A 20,400-nucleotide genomic window follows, 5' to 3' on the forward strand; every position below is an offset into this window, starting at 1 on the left:
TTCCTGCCTCGTAAGGCAGTGTGAGGTTGGTATAAAAGCTTTGAAATTGTAAAACAGGGCTCATGAGAAGGGTCCAGTTTGGGCAACGTTTCCAATTCTACATTTTGGTATTCAGCATATTAACATGCTTTTGGTTTTTTGTGTTTCTAACTGTATGTATCTCATTTGTCATGAGCTGCTCAATTAAAGTCTGAGCCACCCATAAAGATGGCAACATGAAATAAAGCCACCTTTGAAGAACCCAAAATCACAAGCAGGGCCTTGCCTAAGGTTAAGTGATGATTCTGCAGGTAAATTATGCACTGCCCCAGTGTACAAGGACCCCAGACTGGCTGGTGTGAAAGCTATCCTTCTGTAACAGAAATGGAGTTCCGGTGCTCTAAATCCTACACAAATCATTTGAGGAATCTCTCCAAAATGAAGACTCTAATTTAGTAGGTCTGGAATGTGGGCTGAGATTCTGCATTTGCAGAATGTGTTTAGTGAAATATTGTGATGCTATCATTCTAAAGACCAATGATAAATACTCTGAAACTTTATTAAAATGTCAGGGTAGGTATATAGAAAACAAAAGGCTTGTTTGCAAAATTATTTATTTACATTTTAAGCTCACATTAAAATCTTTCTAGGATAGAATGGGTAAGGTGAAATACACAAAGCTGATATAAACACATACTCATTAGTCTTTATCTGAACAGAAATATAGAGATGGCTTTAGATAATCTCAGTTTTTCCTTCACACAACCAATGTTCCCTTAAGTCATGCCATGATAATGTCTCCCCATTAAGAACTTAACTTGTATTGTCCAAAAAAGCTGAAAAGCAAAAAGCTAACTTTGATTTGTTAAACTATTCATATGATGCCACAAAACCAAAACTACTTTACAGTGCTGAGAGGTCCAGATAGGTCCAAACATGATGATTTTTAAATGAATGCTTTGGTTAATTAGGCTTTGACTTGGGTTTTGGCATTATACGTATAATTATATCATTCCAATGAGTCATTACAGGTAATCCATTTAAAACATGACTTGCTTAATACTATCACAAAGCACTTAGCCTTGCCTTGATTGTAAATACCTTTAAGATGCTGACAATAGCAACAATTTCTCGTTTCCTTCACTCAGCAAAAAAGAAAATCATATAAATCACAAAATAAAAAATTCATTTCTCACATGTTAAAAAAAAAAGTCTGCCATAAACCCTTATTCTTGAGAGAAGAAATAGTTTGTCACATCTGCCCTGGGTATTAGTGCATTATTAAAATACTAGACCCGTAAGATCTCTTCCTACGCCTTGAAAGCCTATGATTTTGTGATCTACTTACGTAAAATATGCTGAAGGCTAAATAGGCAATGGATTGAAGTTTCTGGGAAGAATTCACATTTAAAACAGTTTTAAAAATCTTGATTTAATAAGAATTTTAGAAAAATAAATAAAACACTGTGTTCTACTCTCCCCTTCTACTCTTCCCTCCACAAATCTGAGCTATAGTGCAGGCTTCTAAAAAGCAGAAGAGAGAAAAATAGGATGAGAGGTGGATTTTGCTATCCACATTTCTTTTATCTTACTGTAATGTATTATCACAAAGGCAAACTTCATTCCCTTTTCTTGAAACGAAGATCCCATCTTCTAAGACTATCTTAAATAACTGTTCTTAAGAAGCTTAAAAGTCAGTGCTTTTAATAAACAAGCAACTAAATGCCTATAAAATATATAACAGTATTTTGAAGAGTGCTATTGTAAAGTTTGAAACAACATCCAAACATAATTATCAGTTTACATTTAATGTCTTTAAAAGGTCTTTAAAAGCTGTAAGCTCTATCATAAATTGCCAACTAAATTATAAATTGCCACTCAACTTCTCAAAAATTGTTGCATAAATGTACACATTTAAGGTATCTGTATATTTCTCATATTGACCTTTTTCCCAACCTCATAAGTCAGGTAAAATGAGAAATTAAGCACCTATATGTTGGTTAAATTCACTTTCATTTGAGCAGCATTTTGATTTTGAATAGAGACTCTAAGTGTAGTCTAAACTTTTCAGAAAGTCATATTTACATTCATTGTACATTTTATATACACATAAATACAAATTCATAGGAAATAAACAAATTAACCTATACCTCTCATGGTATAAAAGACAAAAATTAAAAATACAACCAATGTGATCACATGCTAAGGCCAGCTGTCTGGGAAATACTGTTCAGTTCCAACAGCAATAACCTTGAGTAACTTGACACATTATCACATAAATACACTACAGGTACTTAGTTAATTTTTATCCGTAGCCTAGGCCAATTCATAGTTTTAAGTGAAAGCTTACGCCATACAAGTAGTTAAACACCTACTAGGAATGTTTGCATTGCAGAAGAAAGATCTAAAGAAGGCATGACAGCAGATGTCTAAGATTTTGAAGTACAATTATAGGGAGGGATAAAAATGACCTCTTTATCTTGGGGAAAGTCAGGGCTTTCTGACAAGAGCTGCACAGACTCAAAGGTCTGCTTCATCAGTGTGAAATCCCAGTCCCACAAAAAACAGTGCCTTGTCAAGGCTCTTGTACTGTGAGGTCTCCTGGGTTGACTGGTGAGACTCAGAAGCCCCAAGAAACCCTGAAGTTCCCTGATGGAAATTACTTGGTTGAGGTTGAATTTCTGACATTATGACTTCTTGGGCACTCTGCTTTCTGTTATGTCCTGCCCGTAAAAGCAGTGCTTGATTTTGCTGTTACACCTTTTGTGAATAGATGGGCTTGGCCCTCCAGGAATATATCAAAGAGAATTTTTCTGATTATTGTCTCATGAAAACAGGCAGGTTGTTGTGATGAGCCTGAATAGTGCCCCTGCACCTAGTGAGTCTTCTACCAACTGCTGGTGGAAGTGGATGGAAGCAGAGACTGTAACTGCAAGAAAAAGGTTACCGAATCTAAAGCGTTTACTCTTCTATATAGTTTCGATCATGAGCATGAGTGGAAAGTCCTATTTGGCACTCCTTCACCTAAGGTGGCATGCCAATGCTTATCAGAGTAAGAAATTCTTAGAATCAGATTTGAGGTATAGAAGGAATAAGGAACATGGAAAATTTTGACCTATATTAAATAAACAAACTCTTCCATAAATCAGGTTTTTTAACCCTAAAATCAAGGCCTTTTTTTCCCCAGAATATTAAATTTACTAAAAATGTAGAAATAAAAATTCTACTATGGCTGTGAATATATAAGACAAATAAATGAGGTCACATGGTTTATACATTTCAAATTCTTAGAGAGGCCCTACAGTAGTTCAGGAAGACAGTTTAAAATAGTGTTCCCTGAGTTCTTGAGGCAACCTCAAGTAAGTTCTTGAACTCCAAGATTTGAGAGATGGAAAACCTACATGGTCTGCTTATCCCTCTTTTCTAAGAGTAGCTATTTACTCCAAGTGGTTTGTTCAGTGCTTTCCCTACAGTTGAAATGCTTTAATTATGTGGCTTTATCCATTTCTTAGAAGACCAGTTCCCAAATGAAACTTCTAAGAGAAAGAAGAAAAGGCTGTTTAAAGCAAGTAAAGCTTTAACATCAGTTAAGAGTGCAATTGAGTAAATCAGTTCTAAGTTTCTAATACAAAAAGAGTGGCAATACTGTCACAGGTGTTAGAAGGTTAGAATTCTACAGATTTGGGCTTGTCTGACTTCAGTGGTTAATAATCGCTTAATAAGCCCTGCCTCCTAAGCAAACAATTATATTTTACCAATCAATTCAGTCTACCAATTCAAAGAACCAAAACTAGTACAATGACTTTCCAGTATTTAAATGTGTAAGAACACCTAAATTTTGTTTTAAAATGAAGTTCATAACAACCTTTCTCAACAGATCTCAAACTTTAAATATCTAGACTTCACACATAATTTGTAACGATTAAAAACCAAAAAACAAAAACTCATTCAAAACTGGGATTGTAAGGTTATTGAATTATGTCCACATTCTTGGTGGCTGTTAGAATTCTAAAATAAATTCAAATCTTGGGAATAATTTAAGTAGTGAAATATGTGAGTGTTTATTTTCAAACTCCCATAAGGGTCTATTTAGAAAAATTATGATAAATGGAAACTCCAGTTCTGTTGCTGGCAGTTTAGGTTAGGCTAAATTTTAACTTTAAGCCAATAAAGGTTACAAAAGTTGAGAATCTACTGAAATGTTCCATCTATTTCAGTAAAGTGCACAAATACGAGTGTACCCTTTGGTTTGGCTATGACCTCAAAGGAGGTGTAGAAGTCAATGGCGCTGGTGTCAGATTCCTAACTATATTACTGAGGCTGGCAATCTTCTCTTCCAGGAGGTAGTTTTTCTTCTCGGCTGTTTTCTGTCGCTGTTCAGTCATTTCCAGAGCTTTCAACAACTGGGCATTTTCAACATACAAATCCTTCACCATCGCGTCTGCCTTAGTGTTCTTGCAGAGCTAGAAACAGAAGCAGAAACATCTTGACTCTATTTCTGTATCTCTTCTTAGTTGAAGTTCTGACATAAGGACAGTTATTTTAAAAGGCAAATCACTTCTTCTAATGATATTCTTTTATTTTACAATATAGATTTATCATCAGACTTGGCATCAGGGATGCCACTGGAGCAAATCCACTTTTTCCAAGCTATTTCTTTGCATGTTTATGTAAGTTACCAATAAAAAGAACAGATTGATATCAGAGAGCTCCAGAAGTTTTCTTCTACCTAAATAGGCATTATTCCTTTATTTATTCTTTAAAAATATGAAATACTTTGATAACTTAAATTCCTGAGGTCAGGTGTGGACTGTTTAACTCTGCTTGTAACCAAAGATGCTTGAACCTCCCCCATTCTTAACTACAACCCACTGATTATTTTAAAATTTAGCTCATATATTATAACAGAGAGAAGATTTGGGCAGTTACTTTTCCTGAACTTTTTTTGCATGGGGCCTTGTCTAGTCTATTTATAGTTACAATAAATAGTCTAGGCCAGGCACAGTGGCTCAGGCCTGTAATCCCAGCACTCTGGGAGGCCAAGGGGGGCAGATCACCTCAGGTCGGCAGAAACTCCATCTCTACTAAAAATACAAAAAATTAGCTGGATGTGGTTGTGTGCGCCTGTAATCCCAGCCACTTGGGAGGCTGAGGCAGGAGATGGCTTGAACCTGGGAGGATGAGATTGCGGTGAGCCGAGATTGCCCCATTGCACTCCAGCCTGGGCAACAAGATCTCCGTTTAAAAAAAAAAAAAAAAGAATATACAGTCTAGGTTGAGGTGGGAAAACTTGTTAGCAGTGCCTTGGGATACTTTCACCGTCATTCTGGTTAATATTTTCCAGTCTCCCTTCCCATGTTACACCTTTTAACTGTTCATTTTATACCCAATTTCAAGTAGAGCATCTAAAACTGTAAAGGTTTATGAGAATAAAAAGCAACTAAAAGAGTGGCTTAACAACTTATTAGCATTTCAAAGGGCAAGGATAAGGATGACAGCACCCAGAACCTAGACAACTGGCAGCTCTCACTAATATTTCAGAGCCTGTTCTCTGTTGAACTTCCTGAATACAACTTTTTTTTCCTTCCTCTCTTCCTCCCTTTTCCTTTCCAAAAATAAAAAACAAAACAAAACCAAAATGACTCTGATGGCTCTTCATCACTGACAGAATAAAACTGAAGCTCCTTGGCTCAGCATTGGAGGCCAGCTGTCCTGTTCCTCCTTCCTCTCTAGTCTCCCCTCCTGCCTCTCCCAGGACAATGTGAACTGTCAATGTGGACGTGATTATACGTCCACGCCCCACATGTTGCCATAACTCCACGATGTTCCCACAGCCTAGAATGCCCTTCTTAACTGGTGAAATCTTACTCAACCCTCAAGATGCAGCTTAAGAGGCCTTCAGGAAACTTTCTTTAAACTTCTGGGTTGGATCAAATATCTCTTCTCTTGTGTTCCCGTCTACTGAAAACAGATGGATCCTATTTATTTCTGAACCTACCATTTGGCCAAGCTGGGCAGGGACTTTGTTCACTGCTATACCCATGTGTGTACAGCAGGACCTGGCCCACGGCAACTGTGTATTGAATGCTTGAATACGTAAAGAACTGAATGCATAAATGCTCACTCAGCAGGACTTTTTCTTCTCTGTGTATTAAGATACAGGCCAACAGAAAGTTCCTGTCTACAAATGAATTCAGACCCTCTCTTGGGAGGATTATTCTTAGGTCTTAAGTATCTAAAGAACTAGGTGGGCAATTTCTGCCCCCCCCCCACCTGTTTGTCTCAGTCTCAGTTTCCAGAGAGGCCACAACACTCTCCCAGAGGGTAGTACTTTCTGCATGTCTCTTCAGGGGATGTGCAACTAACTGCTAAACACCAAGGACACATCTGCCACCAGCGGATGAAAAGGAGCAGACTGATTAGTGCTCCTCTAATTCAAAGTACATCTTTTTGGAGTCTGGCTGTAACAGTAAGATACTTTTTTGAGGTTTTTCAGAAGCTTTTGGGAACAGGAAAGCTAAAGTTCTATTTATCCCCCAGCCCCCTTTCTTTTAAACCTATGTCATTTTTCTTTTTTTCTTTTTCAGGCTTCAGCCCCTCAAACCTATGTCATTTTTTCCAATTTAAATAGGAATATTTCCAGTCTTGGGCAGAAGAAAATCTATTGATTCACATGGACCTAAAAAAACATATCCATTCACATGCTTTAGGTCCATATGAATCAACAGTTTTTTTTTTAATTTTAAAAATCTTAGGTCCATGTGAATATTAGCAAAGAGTTACAATTTTAAATTGTGAACAAACCAGCCTTAAACAGAGCTCTGGAAAAAAAAAGAGTTCATATTTTTGGGGTGGTATGAGGGAGAGCAAATCCTAAGTTCTTGTAGACACTTAGAATAGAATTTGCCTTTATTAGACAATGTAAGTTAACAAGTTAATAGCAATAGAGGGATGTAAAACTGGAGTTAAAGCTGGAATGTGAGGTGGGTGAACAGAGATGACCGGGGAGGCTCACTTGTTCTTTGAGCTGATTCACTTTCTCTTGAAGAAGGCTTTTCACTAGTTTCAGTTTCTGTTCAACTTCTATCATTCGTTCCTCCATGATGGTTACCAGTTGTTCCTGGTTTCCCTGAAGGGAAGAAAAGTGCATTATCATTTGAAAGTCATGTCACACTGAAAAGAAAACACTGGTTTATTTTCCCCACAAGATGCCTAGAGAGGACAGCAAATGTTTTGCCTTTGTAACAGGAAGGATGGATTTCTGATGAAATGGGACTTTTGAGCCCTGCATGGATTGCACATGTAAGAAAAGTAACCCTATCACACAAAGAATCAGATTTTTAAAAAAAGAATCTTACCTGTGTTACCATCGTCCCCCGATATAAACCAAAATTCTTTAAAACCCATAATTTAATACCTGTGTGTACTTCTAGTAAAATGGACATCCAAGGTAAGTTAAAAGATAGATAGTTATCACCTCTCATCTGTGATTTGGGTCTTTGCAGTGTTGTGGGCCTCTCAACAACAAAACAAGCACTGACTGTATTCAGGGTTTCCTAACAGTTCCAATCAGCTTGCAATAGGCATGTCTGTTTTTCCTCTGAAGCAGCTGATAACTGTGAGGGTGTTAGTGTTTCTTTCTTCATAATAAGCAGCCTCTTCCTGCCAATTTTTCTAGTCATCTGTTTCCCACTTGTAAATGTGAAGCACACATCTGGATTGGAGGATGGTTTATTACCAAAGCAGACTGAAAATTAAAAATCTCCTCTTCTCTTCTCACACAATGGTGATAGGTTAAGGAGTAAGTGGGTTTTGGAGAGCAGCAATACCTAGAGAGATCAGAATGCAGCCGCCTCCCACCCGCCATCCCTCTGCAGTCCACCAAAATGCCCCCATGAGGAATTTCAGATTTCAAAAAGGTGTTAACAGGTGATGGTAGTTAAGACATACTTTAAAAGACATGCAGAATGACCAAATGTAAGTCAAAGACAACCATCTGTTTGGATATTAATCACACTTCATCATCAAACCCTAAATCATGTAATAGCTATCCTGAGGACAGAAACTGTAAGCAAAGGTCTAATGCAGGAAGTAAATTATAAGAAATTGGGCCTGGAGAACATCTAGCTTTTGAAAAGGCTGACATTAAAAAAAAATAGCTTTTTAAAGTTCAAACATAAATACTATAAGTCTGATAACTACTTGCCCAACAAAGCAAAACAAAAAATCATAAGAGATAATTCAAAGAACAGAGAGTTGGCAAAAGAGTGGAAAAACAGGAAAAACAAAGGCAGTCGTATGCTTAAAATTTATTTTATTTCATCAAAATTTTCCTGTCAAAAAGTTTTATACATCTTATACAAAACAGTATAAATACCCCTGATTTTCTTCAAATTCCACATATAAAAGTAGTACCCTTTGTTAAAAATAGTTACAACATATGGAATGAGAAAATATATAGACTATATCCTTTCAAGAATCTTAAATCCACACTCTTTAAAGGGTACAAATAAAATGATTTGTAACAAGCTGATGTTTGTGAATTTGATTCACAAGATCTGTCATTTCTACATAAATAAATAAGAGACATAATACTGCAAAGGTTTAACAGTAAAAATAAATAATGTAAAAGAGCACTTGATTCCAACATATCTTAGCTTATGTCTCTGTGTGTGGTGTGTGTGCATGGGTGGGTGTGTGCGTCTGTCTGCCATGGTGAAATGCCATCCATAGCAGCCCAGTTTTCACAGGTGCCCAATCCTTCTGTAGGAATCTGCATGCACTGCTCGCTGCTCCGGTAGCAAGGCCTAGAGAAAGAAGGCAAGTGGTACACTTCACCCTCAGGTCAGGATGAGTTTTTAGGGGGAGTCTAAATTCACACGTTTATAATGCAAACACTTTTTAAAAGCACACACATCAACACTACATAGGCAAGCAAAGCAACACAAACACAGAAGAGATCACATCACTCCACACACACAAACGTGCAGATTCTAATAATATTCTGTATTCTTAAAATTAGTGTCAGCTCAGCAGCAGGAAACAGGAGAGCCTGCAATAGCGTTCTGGTGAGAGTAATAAGCAGTCTACCCTTGTCAGCTGATTGGGGGATTTTTCTTTTTTCCAAAAATCTTAACTTTTTCCTCCAATTCCTTCAGAATTAGATGAAAGGATCCTTTTAAACATTGGTGGGTGGGTCGGAAAGAGTATGTTTTGAAAATAGTGTGTAAGAGAGTAATGAGTAGAATCTTGGCAGGCTCATTCGGTTAGAAGGTCCACTAAAAACTGAGGTCAAAGTTTTGTAGTTCAATTACGTAATGAAGAGTTAAAGCATCTCTCTAACACTCACCATCACAGTTTCAGACCTTTAATATTGGGAAGTTGAAGAGATAGGTATAAAGCTTTAAAAAACAGATTTTAAAGCTCATAAGACAAAAACCTTCTAAAGCTGATTAGAAATATAGGTATGCATGTTGCATGCCTATAGATTAGAAATAAAGGTGTGCGAGTTGATTAGAACTGACAGGTGATAGGAGTACTTCATAATAAAGCATAGATACTAGAAGAAATAGAACTGCTCCTATGTATAGTTCCAGGGCTAACCTGACTTTGCAAAGCCACTCTGAGGGGATTTAAAAGGAGATGGGAAATTCCTTATGAAGTATTAAGTGAGAGGAAAGGTATCTGAAAACACAAGTGCATGCAAACCAGAAAAAATTAATGTAGAATCCCATAAAGAAGAAGTTTCTATTTCTTATTCCTAATTCTGAATTAACGAAATGGGCAAGCCCCAAGAATTAAACTTCTGAGAAAGGATGATGAATGCACTAAAGAGAAATAAACCTAATACAAGATTGGATGTGGTGGTAAGCTGGGATCATGCTGATGGAAACAATGGGAAGATCTTGATCTTCTTAGTTTTTTGAGCTGGATAACTTAAATGAAGTATGTCAACTAGAACGATGTCACTGACTACATTATTTGTTGTGAAAAGTCCTCACTTGCGATTTGCATGGAATGCAGCAGGCTGCAGGGCTCTGGCACAGGAAAGCTTAGTGTACTTTGTTAGTAGCGCATATCCTAGACACATTTAAACTTTGTAATATTTATTTTTGGCAAGGGATGGGAACATTAGGCCAATTGTGCACTATGTTTAAGTGATCCTGATACTTCATCGTCTATTACAAATGGGCAAAGGAGTCTCAGAACACTAAATGACTCAGCTTAGATGCTGAGAGCTCAAAAGCAGCGCTGCACAACCCAAAAAACTGTACTGCAGTTCTATGGATTTGTCATATAGGTAAAATATAACTCTCTGAAAGAAGATACAGGGTCATGATTTTGTTTTGTTTTTTAAATTTCAGAGATGGAGTTTTGCTATGATGCCCAAGCTGGAGCACAGTGGCTATTCACAGGCATGATCGTAGCTCACTGCAGCCTTGAACCTCTGGCTTCAAGTGATCCTCCTGTCTCAGTCTCCCAGTAGCCTACAAGTGTGTGGCTACAGGTGTGTCCCACCAGATTTAGGTTCTTTCTCTCCACCTTTGAACTGATATAACTTTCAAATAATCAGGTAAAATTAACAGGTGATCTGAATTCACTACTAGAGAAGAGAGCTTCATACCTGTGGTGTGTTGGTTTCAGAGATCCTGTTTTCAAGTTCCTCCTGCAGGTGCTGGTTTATCCTTTCTGCCTGCAGCAGCTGGTGTTGAAGCTGCAGAAACTGCTCCCTGGGCACCATCGGACAGACTTGCTGCTGGAGCAGCTGCAAATCCCAAGCATGAGGGGAAGGGCTAGGCATCGCAGTGGACCTCAGGTGCTGCATCTGATGAAGGACAAGGGCAAAGCTCTGGTCAGCTGAGTGCCTTCAATCCCAGAGCTGCCCTTGATGGTGTCCGGTAGTGAGGAATGAAGGCTACAAATTCATTCATAACCTCAGACCCACTGAAACTTAGAAACAGGACAGCACTTGGGCCTGAGGAAGATGGAAATGAGAAGAGCTATTTTGCTTATGCTTAATAAGTAGACTTTCTTAAAAGTTTTAGACTTAAAAAAAAAAGCACTTCCCAACTCTGGAGTTATATTAAGGGCATGATGTACATAATACATCTGAATTCCATCTCATTTTTTTAATACTGGAAAAATTGCCTACCTCCTTTTTAAAACGGGGGTTGGAATAAGGAAATCAGGGGAGAAAGTGGTTATGCTTTAGAGTTTTACCACTTTACTTCAATTCATAAAGATTCTTAAAGATAAATGTTCAATGACTACATTTTTTCCAACCCCAAGTTAGCAAGTTTTTTGAAAAACTTCATCTTGGATCTAAAATTATTTTAACCTACCTTTAGTTTATCGACATGCAGTTACACCCTTAGGTGAAACAGCACAACAAGACAGACAATTTTTCTGGAGCATAAAGCAATAATATCCTAGAACATCTTGGAACTGGAGAACATGGAATGGGAGTATTCAAGCCCATGAGGAAATGTGCATCAACATGCCAGTCCAAGTCAGGGAGAGGAAAGGGAGGAGGATACGCGGCACTCGGGCCAGTGAGGCAGGCCACCTCACGCCTGTAAATTTGCTGAGATGCAACAAACAGGACCAAGGACTAAGCTCAAGAAGCGGCACCTCCAGGCTTGTGAGAAGGTGGAAAAGGACCTCTAAGACTTGGCTATAATGAAATGTTACCATGAAACTGCAGAGCCACTATCCATTTCCTTAGAGCGAAATTTCTAGGTGGGGGTAGGGGCATGGCCCACTTTGAAAATACTTCCAGTTGTAGATTCAGAAAACCACTTTATTTTCATGATAAAAATTATGGAGAATTATCCCATAATTTTATAGCAGTGGGATAATTTTCTTCATACATAATGCTTTAAATACTGAGGAAAAGTCTGATGCAAACAGACATATTATACCATTAAAACAAAATGAATACTGGCTCTTATCTTAAATTCTTAATAACTGTTATGAGCAACAGAAAGGATAACATGAGCAAGGGGTCGAATGAGATGGCTCCATGCTATGAAAGTTCATTGAAAGAGAAAGTTCTACCTTCACACACTATCTCAGGCAGAGAACTGCACCCTTCTCTGCTACTTCCAACCACTGAGTTCTAGGTACAGGTTAGCCACAGACAAAAAGAAAAGAAAATTATAGGAGTTATAAAAAGAGAAAAGTATGAGTTATAAAAGGAAAGAACAGTACTAATTAGGTATATTATATACATGAATAAGAGCATATGAAAGACCGACATGTACATTTTTTCGTGTATAAATTTTAGACACTAAAATGTCCTACAGCTCTAATTCTGCAAGTGCATCTGCACTTACTGTATCCTCTTTGTACCCCTCTCAATATAATGAATTAGAAGAGTCCAGATCCAGGCCAGGTGTGGTGGTTCACATCTGTAATCCCAGCACTTTAGGAGGCCAAGGTGGGCAGATCACTTGAGGTCAGGAGTTCAAGACTAGCCCAGCTAACAGTAAAACCCCGTCTCTACCAAAAAAACAAAAATTATCCAGGCATGGTGGCATGTGGGCCTTTAGTTCTGGCTACCTGGGAGCTGAGCAGGAGAATCACTTGAACCCATGAGGCAGAGGTTGCAGTGAACCAAGATCCGCACCACTGCACTTCACCCTGGGCGATAGAGTGAGATTCTGTCTCAAAAATAAATAAAGATTATTCCAGGTCCAGTATGGAATGGATCTGATGTTAAATCTCTTGCCACTTATGCAGAATACAGTATAAACTATAAACCATTTTACTTGTTCAAGTGTCTGAACTGTTGGCTATCACAGAGGTACACAGCCGACCTAGGAAGTGCTGATATAGCCTATAGCCCTTTTATTGAATGTTTAGAACGAACTGTTTATTGAACTGCTCACAGTGGAAAAAGCCCTTACGTAGGAGTCAAATACTAACCCTAATTTTTCCTTTTCCTAATGGAGTAATTTGTGATCTTTAATTATAGTGGGGGATATGTTACATTAGAACTGTGACTGTTAAACTAGTATATACAGATGAGGAGAGCCTCCTTCCCCCAAGGGATTTGCGTATGTCAAATTAGAATCATGAAGAGAGCTTTGCTTAAATTCCCCGATTCCAGTTCTGATGCAGAAATTTGTCCCCACCCAGCTTACCACCCGCTGCCCCAATCAGGTAAGAATCCCTGCCAGAGTAAGAAGCAATGTACCTATCCCTCAGGTGAGCTAGGGCACAAAAGAAGGTATGAAAACCACTGTGCATCCCCCAAATTAACCTACTCTATAGATATCATAATATAAATAAAAAGCCAGTTTGTAGGGTTGGAGAGGGGGAATTGTTAATGCTTAATGGTTACAGCTTCTGTTCGGAGTGATGAAAAGGTTTTGGAAGTAGTGGTAATAGTTGTAGGGTATTGTGAATTTAATGAATGCCACTGAATTGTATATTTTTAAATGGTTAAAATGGCAAATTATATGTTAGGTATGTATTTATCACAGGTTAAAAATTAATATACAAAAAAACCATTGAATTGTACACCTGAAATATGTGAACTACATACTATGTCAATGATACCTCAATAACACTGTTTTAAAAACTCCAATCTGGAGTAATGTAGGAGGGATTAGGGAACTCCCAATACTTTGGGAGTCTGAGGTGGAAGGATAGCTTGAACCCAAGAATTCAAGGCTGCAGTGAGCTGTGATCATGCCACTGTACTCTAGCTTGAATGACAGAATCTCAAAAAAATAACCAGTTTGTATAAATATAGCATTAATAATTCATTTTTTTTTTTTTTTAAGAGTCTGGCTCTGTCACCCAGGCTGGAGTGCAGTGGCACAATCTTGGCTCACTGCAACCTCCGCCTCTCGGGCTCAAGCGATTCTCCTGCATCACCCTCCTGAGTGGCTGGGATTGCAGGCGCGCACCATCATGCCTGGCTAATTTTTGTATTTTTAGTAGAGACGGTGTTTTGCCATGTTAGTCAGGCTGGTCTCGAACTTGTGACCTCATAATCTGTCCACCTTGGCCTCCCAAAGTGCTGGGATTACAGGTGTGAGTCACTGCATCCAGTCAATAATTCAGTTCAATTTCCTAATGAAAGTTTCATTAGAATAAATAGGTGTAAGATTTCACACTAAAAAATCAATACTTGGTTTTTAAAAGCTACCTTTTCATGTGGCCAGCTTCATAAAAGAAAATACTTAAATATTCCAATTTCTTCTTCTTCTTTTTTTTTTTTTTGAGATGGAGTCTTGCTTTGTTGCCCACGCTGGAGTGCAGTGGTGTGATCTTGGCTCACTGCAACCTTTGCCTCCCAGGTTCAAGCGATTCTCAGACTTTCGAGTAGCTGGGATTACAGGCACCCACCACCATGCCCAGCTATTTTTTTTTTTGTATTTTTACTAGAGACGGGGATTCACCATTTTGGCCAGGCTGGTCTCAAACTCCTGATCTCAGGTGATTGCCTGTCTCAGCCTCCCAAAGGGCTGGGATTACAGGTGTGAGCCACTGCACCCAGCCCCATTTCTTATGATTCTGGCTTAAAAATGTGTGTATACATAGCACTTTTTAAGAACACAAAAAGGCAATTTCTACATGTTCTTCTCTGCCTTACCTAAGTCTTATAGTTCACTAAGTATTAGATTGACTAATTTTATCTACCCAAGGTATATCAATGAAATTCTTATTAAGAAGGATTTTCAGCCTGGCCAATATGATGAAACACCATCTCTACAAAAAATTTAAAATATTAGCTGGGTTTGCTGGCACACACCTGTAATCCCACCTACTTGGGAGGCTGAGGCATGAGAATTGCTTGAACCCAGGAGGTGACGGTTGCAGTGAGCCGAGATCGTGCCACTGCACTCCAGCCTGAGTGACAGGGTGAGACTCTGTCTCAAAAAAATAAAAAATAAAAAGAATTTATACATAAGTTTGTTATATACTATAATTGAACTCATTTATCAGAAAGCAATCTAGAAGACTGGAACCCAACATTCAAGCTGGTAAGTTAGTTTTACATATCCATTTTTTCTTTTTTTTGAGACAGGGTCTTTCTCTGTTACCCAGGCTGGAGTGCAGTGGTGTGATCTCGGCTCACTGCTACCTCTAACTCCTGTGCTCAAGCAATCCTCCTGCCTCAGCCTCTTGAGTAGTTGGGACTACAAGTACACGCCATCATGACGGGCTAATTTTTGTAATTTTTTATTTTTGGAGAGACAGGGTTTTACCATATTGTTCAGGCTGGTCTTGAACTTCTGGACTCAAGCCATTTGCCTCCCTCAGCCTCCCAAAGTGCTGGGATTACTGGTATGAACCACTATGCCATCAGAAATACATTTTCATAGTTATCAGATATATCTCTCACAAGGCAGTGCTGAGTTTTAAATGTAGTAATGAAGAATAGAAGCACTTGAAATTACAACTCCTAATTTTTTCCCAACTGCATAGATTTCCCAACTGAAGAAGGTGCTAGACACCAATCATATCTATAAAATCCTGCAATATAGGAGGGATCAGGGAACTGGTATAAACACAGTGATGGCAAGAGTGCTCAGGGCTCCTTGGCTAGTAACAGGGAGTCTCTGCCACCTGGTTTTGTAGAGGTACAGGTCTTTGCATTTTAGGTCAGTCACCATTATTACTTCCTCGGAAAAGCCGTACGGCTTCCTATGACAGTGTAAGTAAGCAAAGTTGTCTATTAAACTTGGTAAGACAGACCAAAAAATTCAACTTGGCAGTGTACTTACAGTTTCACAACAGGAATTCAATGCCATGTCTAGTCTCTACCAACAAATGGCTCATTCATGGATTAAAATATTCTTCATAGCAAAGGCCATCTGCTGAGAAACTTACCTCCATGAGCTGCTCATCCAGTTTTACTTGTTTCTTTTTAAGGCCTTCTTTCTCCAAATGAATTGTTTCTAATTCTTGCTCAAGGGAATTCATCTGACTGACCTGTTTCCAAAAACAAAATATTCCCTTGAAACAAAAAAACACTTGAGTTGTTCTATTTTATTTTGACAAATCTGTGCTTGTCAGAAATCTCAACTCTTGGAAGAAAGCCAAGTTAATTCCGTGACAGAAAACAAATAATACAATCAGTGTATTGCTTACATTGAAGTAATCTAGTTTTAATCACCTGTCTTCACACAGAATAGATTGCTTAAGGTAGCTGGCTTTTAGACTTGGATGGTACCCACTGTAAGAAATACATTTTATCTTACAACACAGTACACACACCCACACATATGTTCAGTAAGTACATGTCACTGAAATACCCTTACCATGGGCCATGTACTCTGATATTTTGTATTAATAAAAAATGCTGGTTTCCATTAAATTGATTTCATAATCCTCTACTATGAATCTGCAGTAGGAAAAATACTGTCTTAAGGCAAACTTAAAGGCTTAAAATTGAGGGTACATAAAACCTGATTTATATAACTTCTCCATTTTAAAGATTTTGAGTACTCATTTTTCTATCTCTTTACTACAGGAAGAACCTAGTCAACTAGAGGACAAAATACTGTTCACTTAAAAACATACAACATTATCTTAGAGAGCTTCTATCAAAAAGAGCTGAGAACAGCAAGAATTGTGAAACAGAAGTGTAGTCTTCCAGGTCCATTTTAAAATTCAACATTATTTAAAAGCCTACCACAGACTTCCCCTCCCCCCGCCAGCAGCCAGATAAAACCCATCTTCTTTCTGCAAAGTTTACTTGAATGTTCCTGAAATTTCGGATTTAGAGCACAACCAACTTTCTTACTGCAAACGGTCATAACTTTCACAAAAAAAACAAAAACTTTATATTTTCTAATATTTTTCTCAAATTTCTAAGCAAACCATATTTTATGTAAAGAAGTAATAGTGAAAACTGAGTTTCAGTGTAGAAAAAGAAAAGTAACAACTCTGAGAAGGCTGGTCTTGAACTCTAACTTTATGGGAAAAAGTACAGAAAGCAAATTGAGTGGCACTGCAGAGGTGTGACCATGGGGTAGCCAGCCTCCAAGAGGCCCCAAAGAGCCCCACCTCTGGTATTCACACCCTCATACAGTCCCCTCCCACACTGACCTAGGGTTAGTCTGTGTGACAAACAGAATGCAGCAGAAATGTTGGTATGTCAACTGCAGGATTAGATCACACAAGGGACCACAGCTTCAGTCTTGGTCTCTTGGTGTCAGTGTCTGTTTCATCACTCCTTGCGGAAGCCAGATGCTTATACCCTGAGAAAAAGCCCAGGTAGTGAAGAGCTGAGGTCTCAGGCAAGCAGCCAGCAAGGAACAGAAGCCTCTTGCTAACAGTTGTATGAATGAGCTTGGAAAGCAAATCTGCTAGCCCCAGTGAAGCCTTCAGATAATTGCAGGCCTGGCCAACATTTAGACTGCATCCTCAAGAGAGCCCTGAGTTGGACCACCCAGCTAAGCTGCTTCTGACTTTCTGACTTGTAGATAAGACAACAAATGTTTGTTGTTTTGTTATGTAACAATAAAAAATACAGCCCATATTAAAATGTTTCTAATATTAGGGTGATAAATATTTTGCCAACTTATAAAGGTTTATAATATTAATAGAGAAGATTAACTGTCTTTAAGAAAGCTTAAATTGTTCTTCATTCAACCATTATTCAATCAAAAAGAACCATGATGCTGTTTTGACAAGATAACAGGATAAAGAGATATCAGAGCCAAAATATACCACTGTAATCATTTCCTTAGAAGTACACCTGAGAAGAAACACCCTTAGGAACACATTATAATGAAAATATAGATGCATGCCATATACTTTCAAAAATTCACCTTCTTGTTAGTAGGAGATCTTTCTTTCTGAAACTGATCACACTCTCTCTTTAAGCTCAATTTTTCTTGCTCTGTGGGTTTTACAGCACCTGATGGATTTAGATGTTTTTGGTGCTTGGGAAGAAGGTTAGATTCCAGTTGACGGACCTAACAAGAACAAATGTAAGAGGAAGAAATGCGAATACAATCACCCAGCCAGCAAAAATAACAAACAGGGAAAGTTTTAATTCAGCACTTGGGTGCTGTTGTAACTTCCTTTTTAGTCCAGCCTATAAATACTTGAAGCTTACTCTTCTGGATCTCAAAAGACCCTGTAGGTAAGTCTGGTAGGGTCTACAAACCCAACACTGTAGGAACAAGACAGGGAAGAGGGTACTTGTGCATCAGGAGTTAACAGTGTATGTGATGTGGCTGCCAGGAAAACAGGCACGGCAGTCCCAGGCCCCTTTTTTCCTGATATGAATACTACTTTCAGGAGAGAATGAGCTAACAGTTCCATCTGCTCTGTACTGGACTTTTCACATCTAAAGCAGTTCTATGAGGACATGAACCATGTCTGTCAGCAAAAGTAGAGTTTCTGGCATGGAGTAGGTGTTCTGAGTATCTGCAAGTCTTCAGAGTTCCTCCTCAAAAGAGGTGTTAAGCATAGGTTAAACATCATTGGGGGACTATGTAGCAGAGGTAAGGAATTCAAGCACCAGTGTGGTGGCTGGAAAAGACCTTTGAAGATCATTCTAACCTTGAAATGTTGTGTTTTAAAGGAGGCGCCTTTTTCTCTCATAATGAGTTACTCAGACCTGCAAGATCTGAGTCTAGTTTTGCCATTTTTGTACTACTAGTCTTGGTGGCCAGTCAATTTGAATGAAGAATATATGGTTCACATAATTTCCACGAGTCTATATTTTGGATATGAAGATTAAAATCACAAATATATTTTAATATAAAACTATTTTATAAACATCAGGATAAAGTTATATGTGAGCAAATGATAAACCACACATTCTTAAAATAAATCTGCTATAGCAGGATACTCAAATTCCTACCTTAGAACCATTCCAATCACATCCAACATTCATTTTCATATCAAACTCGTCATTTGCAAACATACGCCACGACGTGCAGCTTCTCAAGTTACCTTCTCCCGGGAGTGCATGAGTTCAGCTTTGGTGTTCTGTACCACGGCCTGGAGCCTCTCATTCTCTTGCCAAAGCAGCTGTTGTTCCTCATTCATCAGATGATCCAACTTGTCCCAGGACAGCCTTTTCTGCTGGTTATGGAGCCCTGATGGATGAGTAGCTATTTCTGGGGCCCAGCTCTTAAGAGAGAATTGGAGAGTGTAAGCCTTAAAAACTAGCTGTTGGGTAATTTCTGTTTTGAGACAGGTGTCATAGTTACCCAATGACTCCTAGTAAGTACTTTTCAATTGTCCCCTTCGTCTTCTAAATGAAAGTATGTGTTTGTATATATAAATATGAACAAAATATTCTAGAAGTTTGATTTTTAAAAAAGGTTTGGAGAGTCTCTGCTTAAAATGGTCTTTGACAGAACAGCCATGTCATGTCCAATAGTGAATATGTCTGTAGGGCAAGGCCCAGTTCCATAAAGGACTCAATTGCATAGAGATTGGTGGCTTAAAAGTTGTCTCATTCTTATGAAGTTATTTTTGAGTCCAGAAGATATTCTTTTGATTCACAAAGGACATAAAAAGAAAGCTGAAACGCACTGCCAACTTGAAAGCTTTCACAAGCTAAACTCTGCTTTCATTTTCACATATGCAATCATATCCTTTTTTTAGAATCCAAAGCACATATTGTCCATGTAATTAACATCGGAATTCAGAAATGTGCTTTCAGCTACCAAAGTGATTTTTTGAATCTTGAAAATGATTTTAAAAATGAAAACGATAACACAAATATATAAGCCTCCTGCCTTTTAAAATCAAACATGAAAAAAAAAGGATACAATCTCATTTTGAGAAAAAGTCAACACAGAAGTAATTTTAAAAATGGAAACTTTTTTTTTTGAGACAGAGTCTTGCTCTGTCACCCAGGCTGGAGTGCAGTGGTGTAATCCCAGCTCACAGCAACCTCTACCTCCCGGAGTCAAGCAATTCTCATGCCTCAGCCTTTCGAGTAGCTGGGATTACAGGAACGTGTACCACCACACCTGGCTAATTTTTGTATTTTTGGTAGAGCCAGGGTTTAGCCATGTTGGCCAGGCTTAACTCTTGGCCTCCCAAAGTGCTGGGATCACAGGCGTGAGCCACCACGCCCAGCCAGAAACAACTATCTAATTTTTTTTTTTTTTTTTTTGAGACGGAGTTTTGCTCTTGTTACCCAAGCTGGAGTGCAATGGCGCGATCTCGGCTCACAGCAACCTCCGCCTCCTGGGTTCAGGCAATTCTCCTGCCTCAGCCTCCCGAGTAGCTGGGATTACAGGCACGTGCCACCATGCCCAGCTAATTTTTTGTATTTTTAGTAGAGACGGGGTTTCACCATGTTGACCAGGATGGTCTCGATCTCTTGACCTTGTGATCCACCCGTCTCGGCCTCCCAAAGTGCTGGGATTACAGGCATGAGCCACCACACCCGGCCTAATTTCTTTTTTTTACAAAAAGTTCCACCAAGAT

At 38.6% G+C, this 20,400-nt stretch overlaps 1 protein-coding gene across 39 annotated transcripts in view; it reads right to left on the reverse strand.

Moving 5' to 3' along the window:
- Positions 1 to 576: 576 nt before the first annotated feature.
- Positions 577 to 20,400, reverse strand: part of NIN (ninein) — a 108,317-nt gene continuing 88,493 nt past the window's right edge. For 17 of the 39 annotated variants that reach the window (XM_078334893.1, XM_078334892.1, XM_035260490.3 and 14 more), the window contains 6 exons: positions 18,907 to 19,086; positions 17,772 to 17,918; positions 15,826 to 15,927; positions 10,604 to 10,804; positions 6,995 to 7,108; positions 577 to 4,442 (listed from right to left, as the gene is read on the reverse strand). In XM_078334893.1, coding sequence (XP_078191019.1) covers positions 4,233 to 4,442; positions 6,995 to 7,108; positions 10,604 to 10,804; positions 15,826 to 15,927; positions 17,772 to 17,918; positions 18,907 to 19,086 — 954 coding nt within the window. In that variant the 3' untranslated portion in view covers positions 577 to 4,232. Of the gene's footprint in view, positions 4,443 to 6,870; positions 7,109 to 8,276; positions 8,787 to 10,603; positions 10,805 to 12,036; positions 12,098 to 15,825; positions 15,928 to 17,771; positions 17,919 to 18,906; positions 19,087 to 20,400 lie in introns of those variants that run through there. The other 22 variants (XM_078334895.1, XM_078334891.1, XM_078334887.1 and 19 more) reach the window with 6 other exon arrangements.

This window comes from Callithrix jacchus, chromosome 8 (genome assembly GCF_049354715.1).
Source record: "Callithrix jacchus isolate 240 chromosome 8, calJac240_pri, whole genome shotgun sequence".
NCBI lineage: Eukaryota > Metazoa > Chordata > Mammalia > Primates > Cebidae > Callithrix > Callithrix jacchus.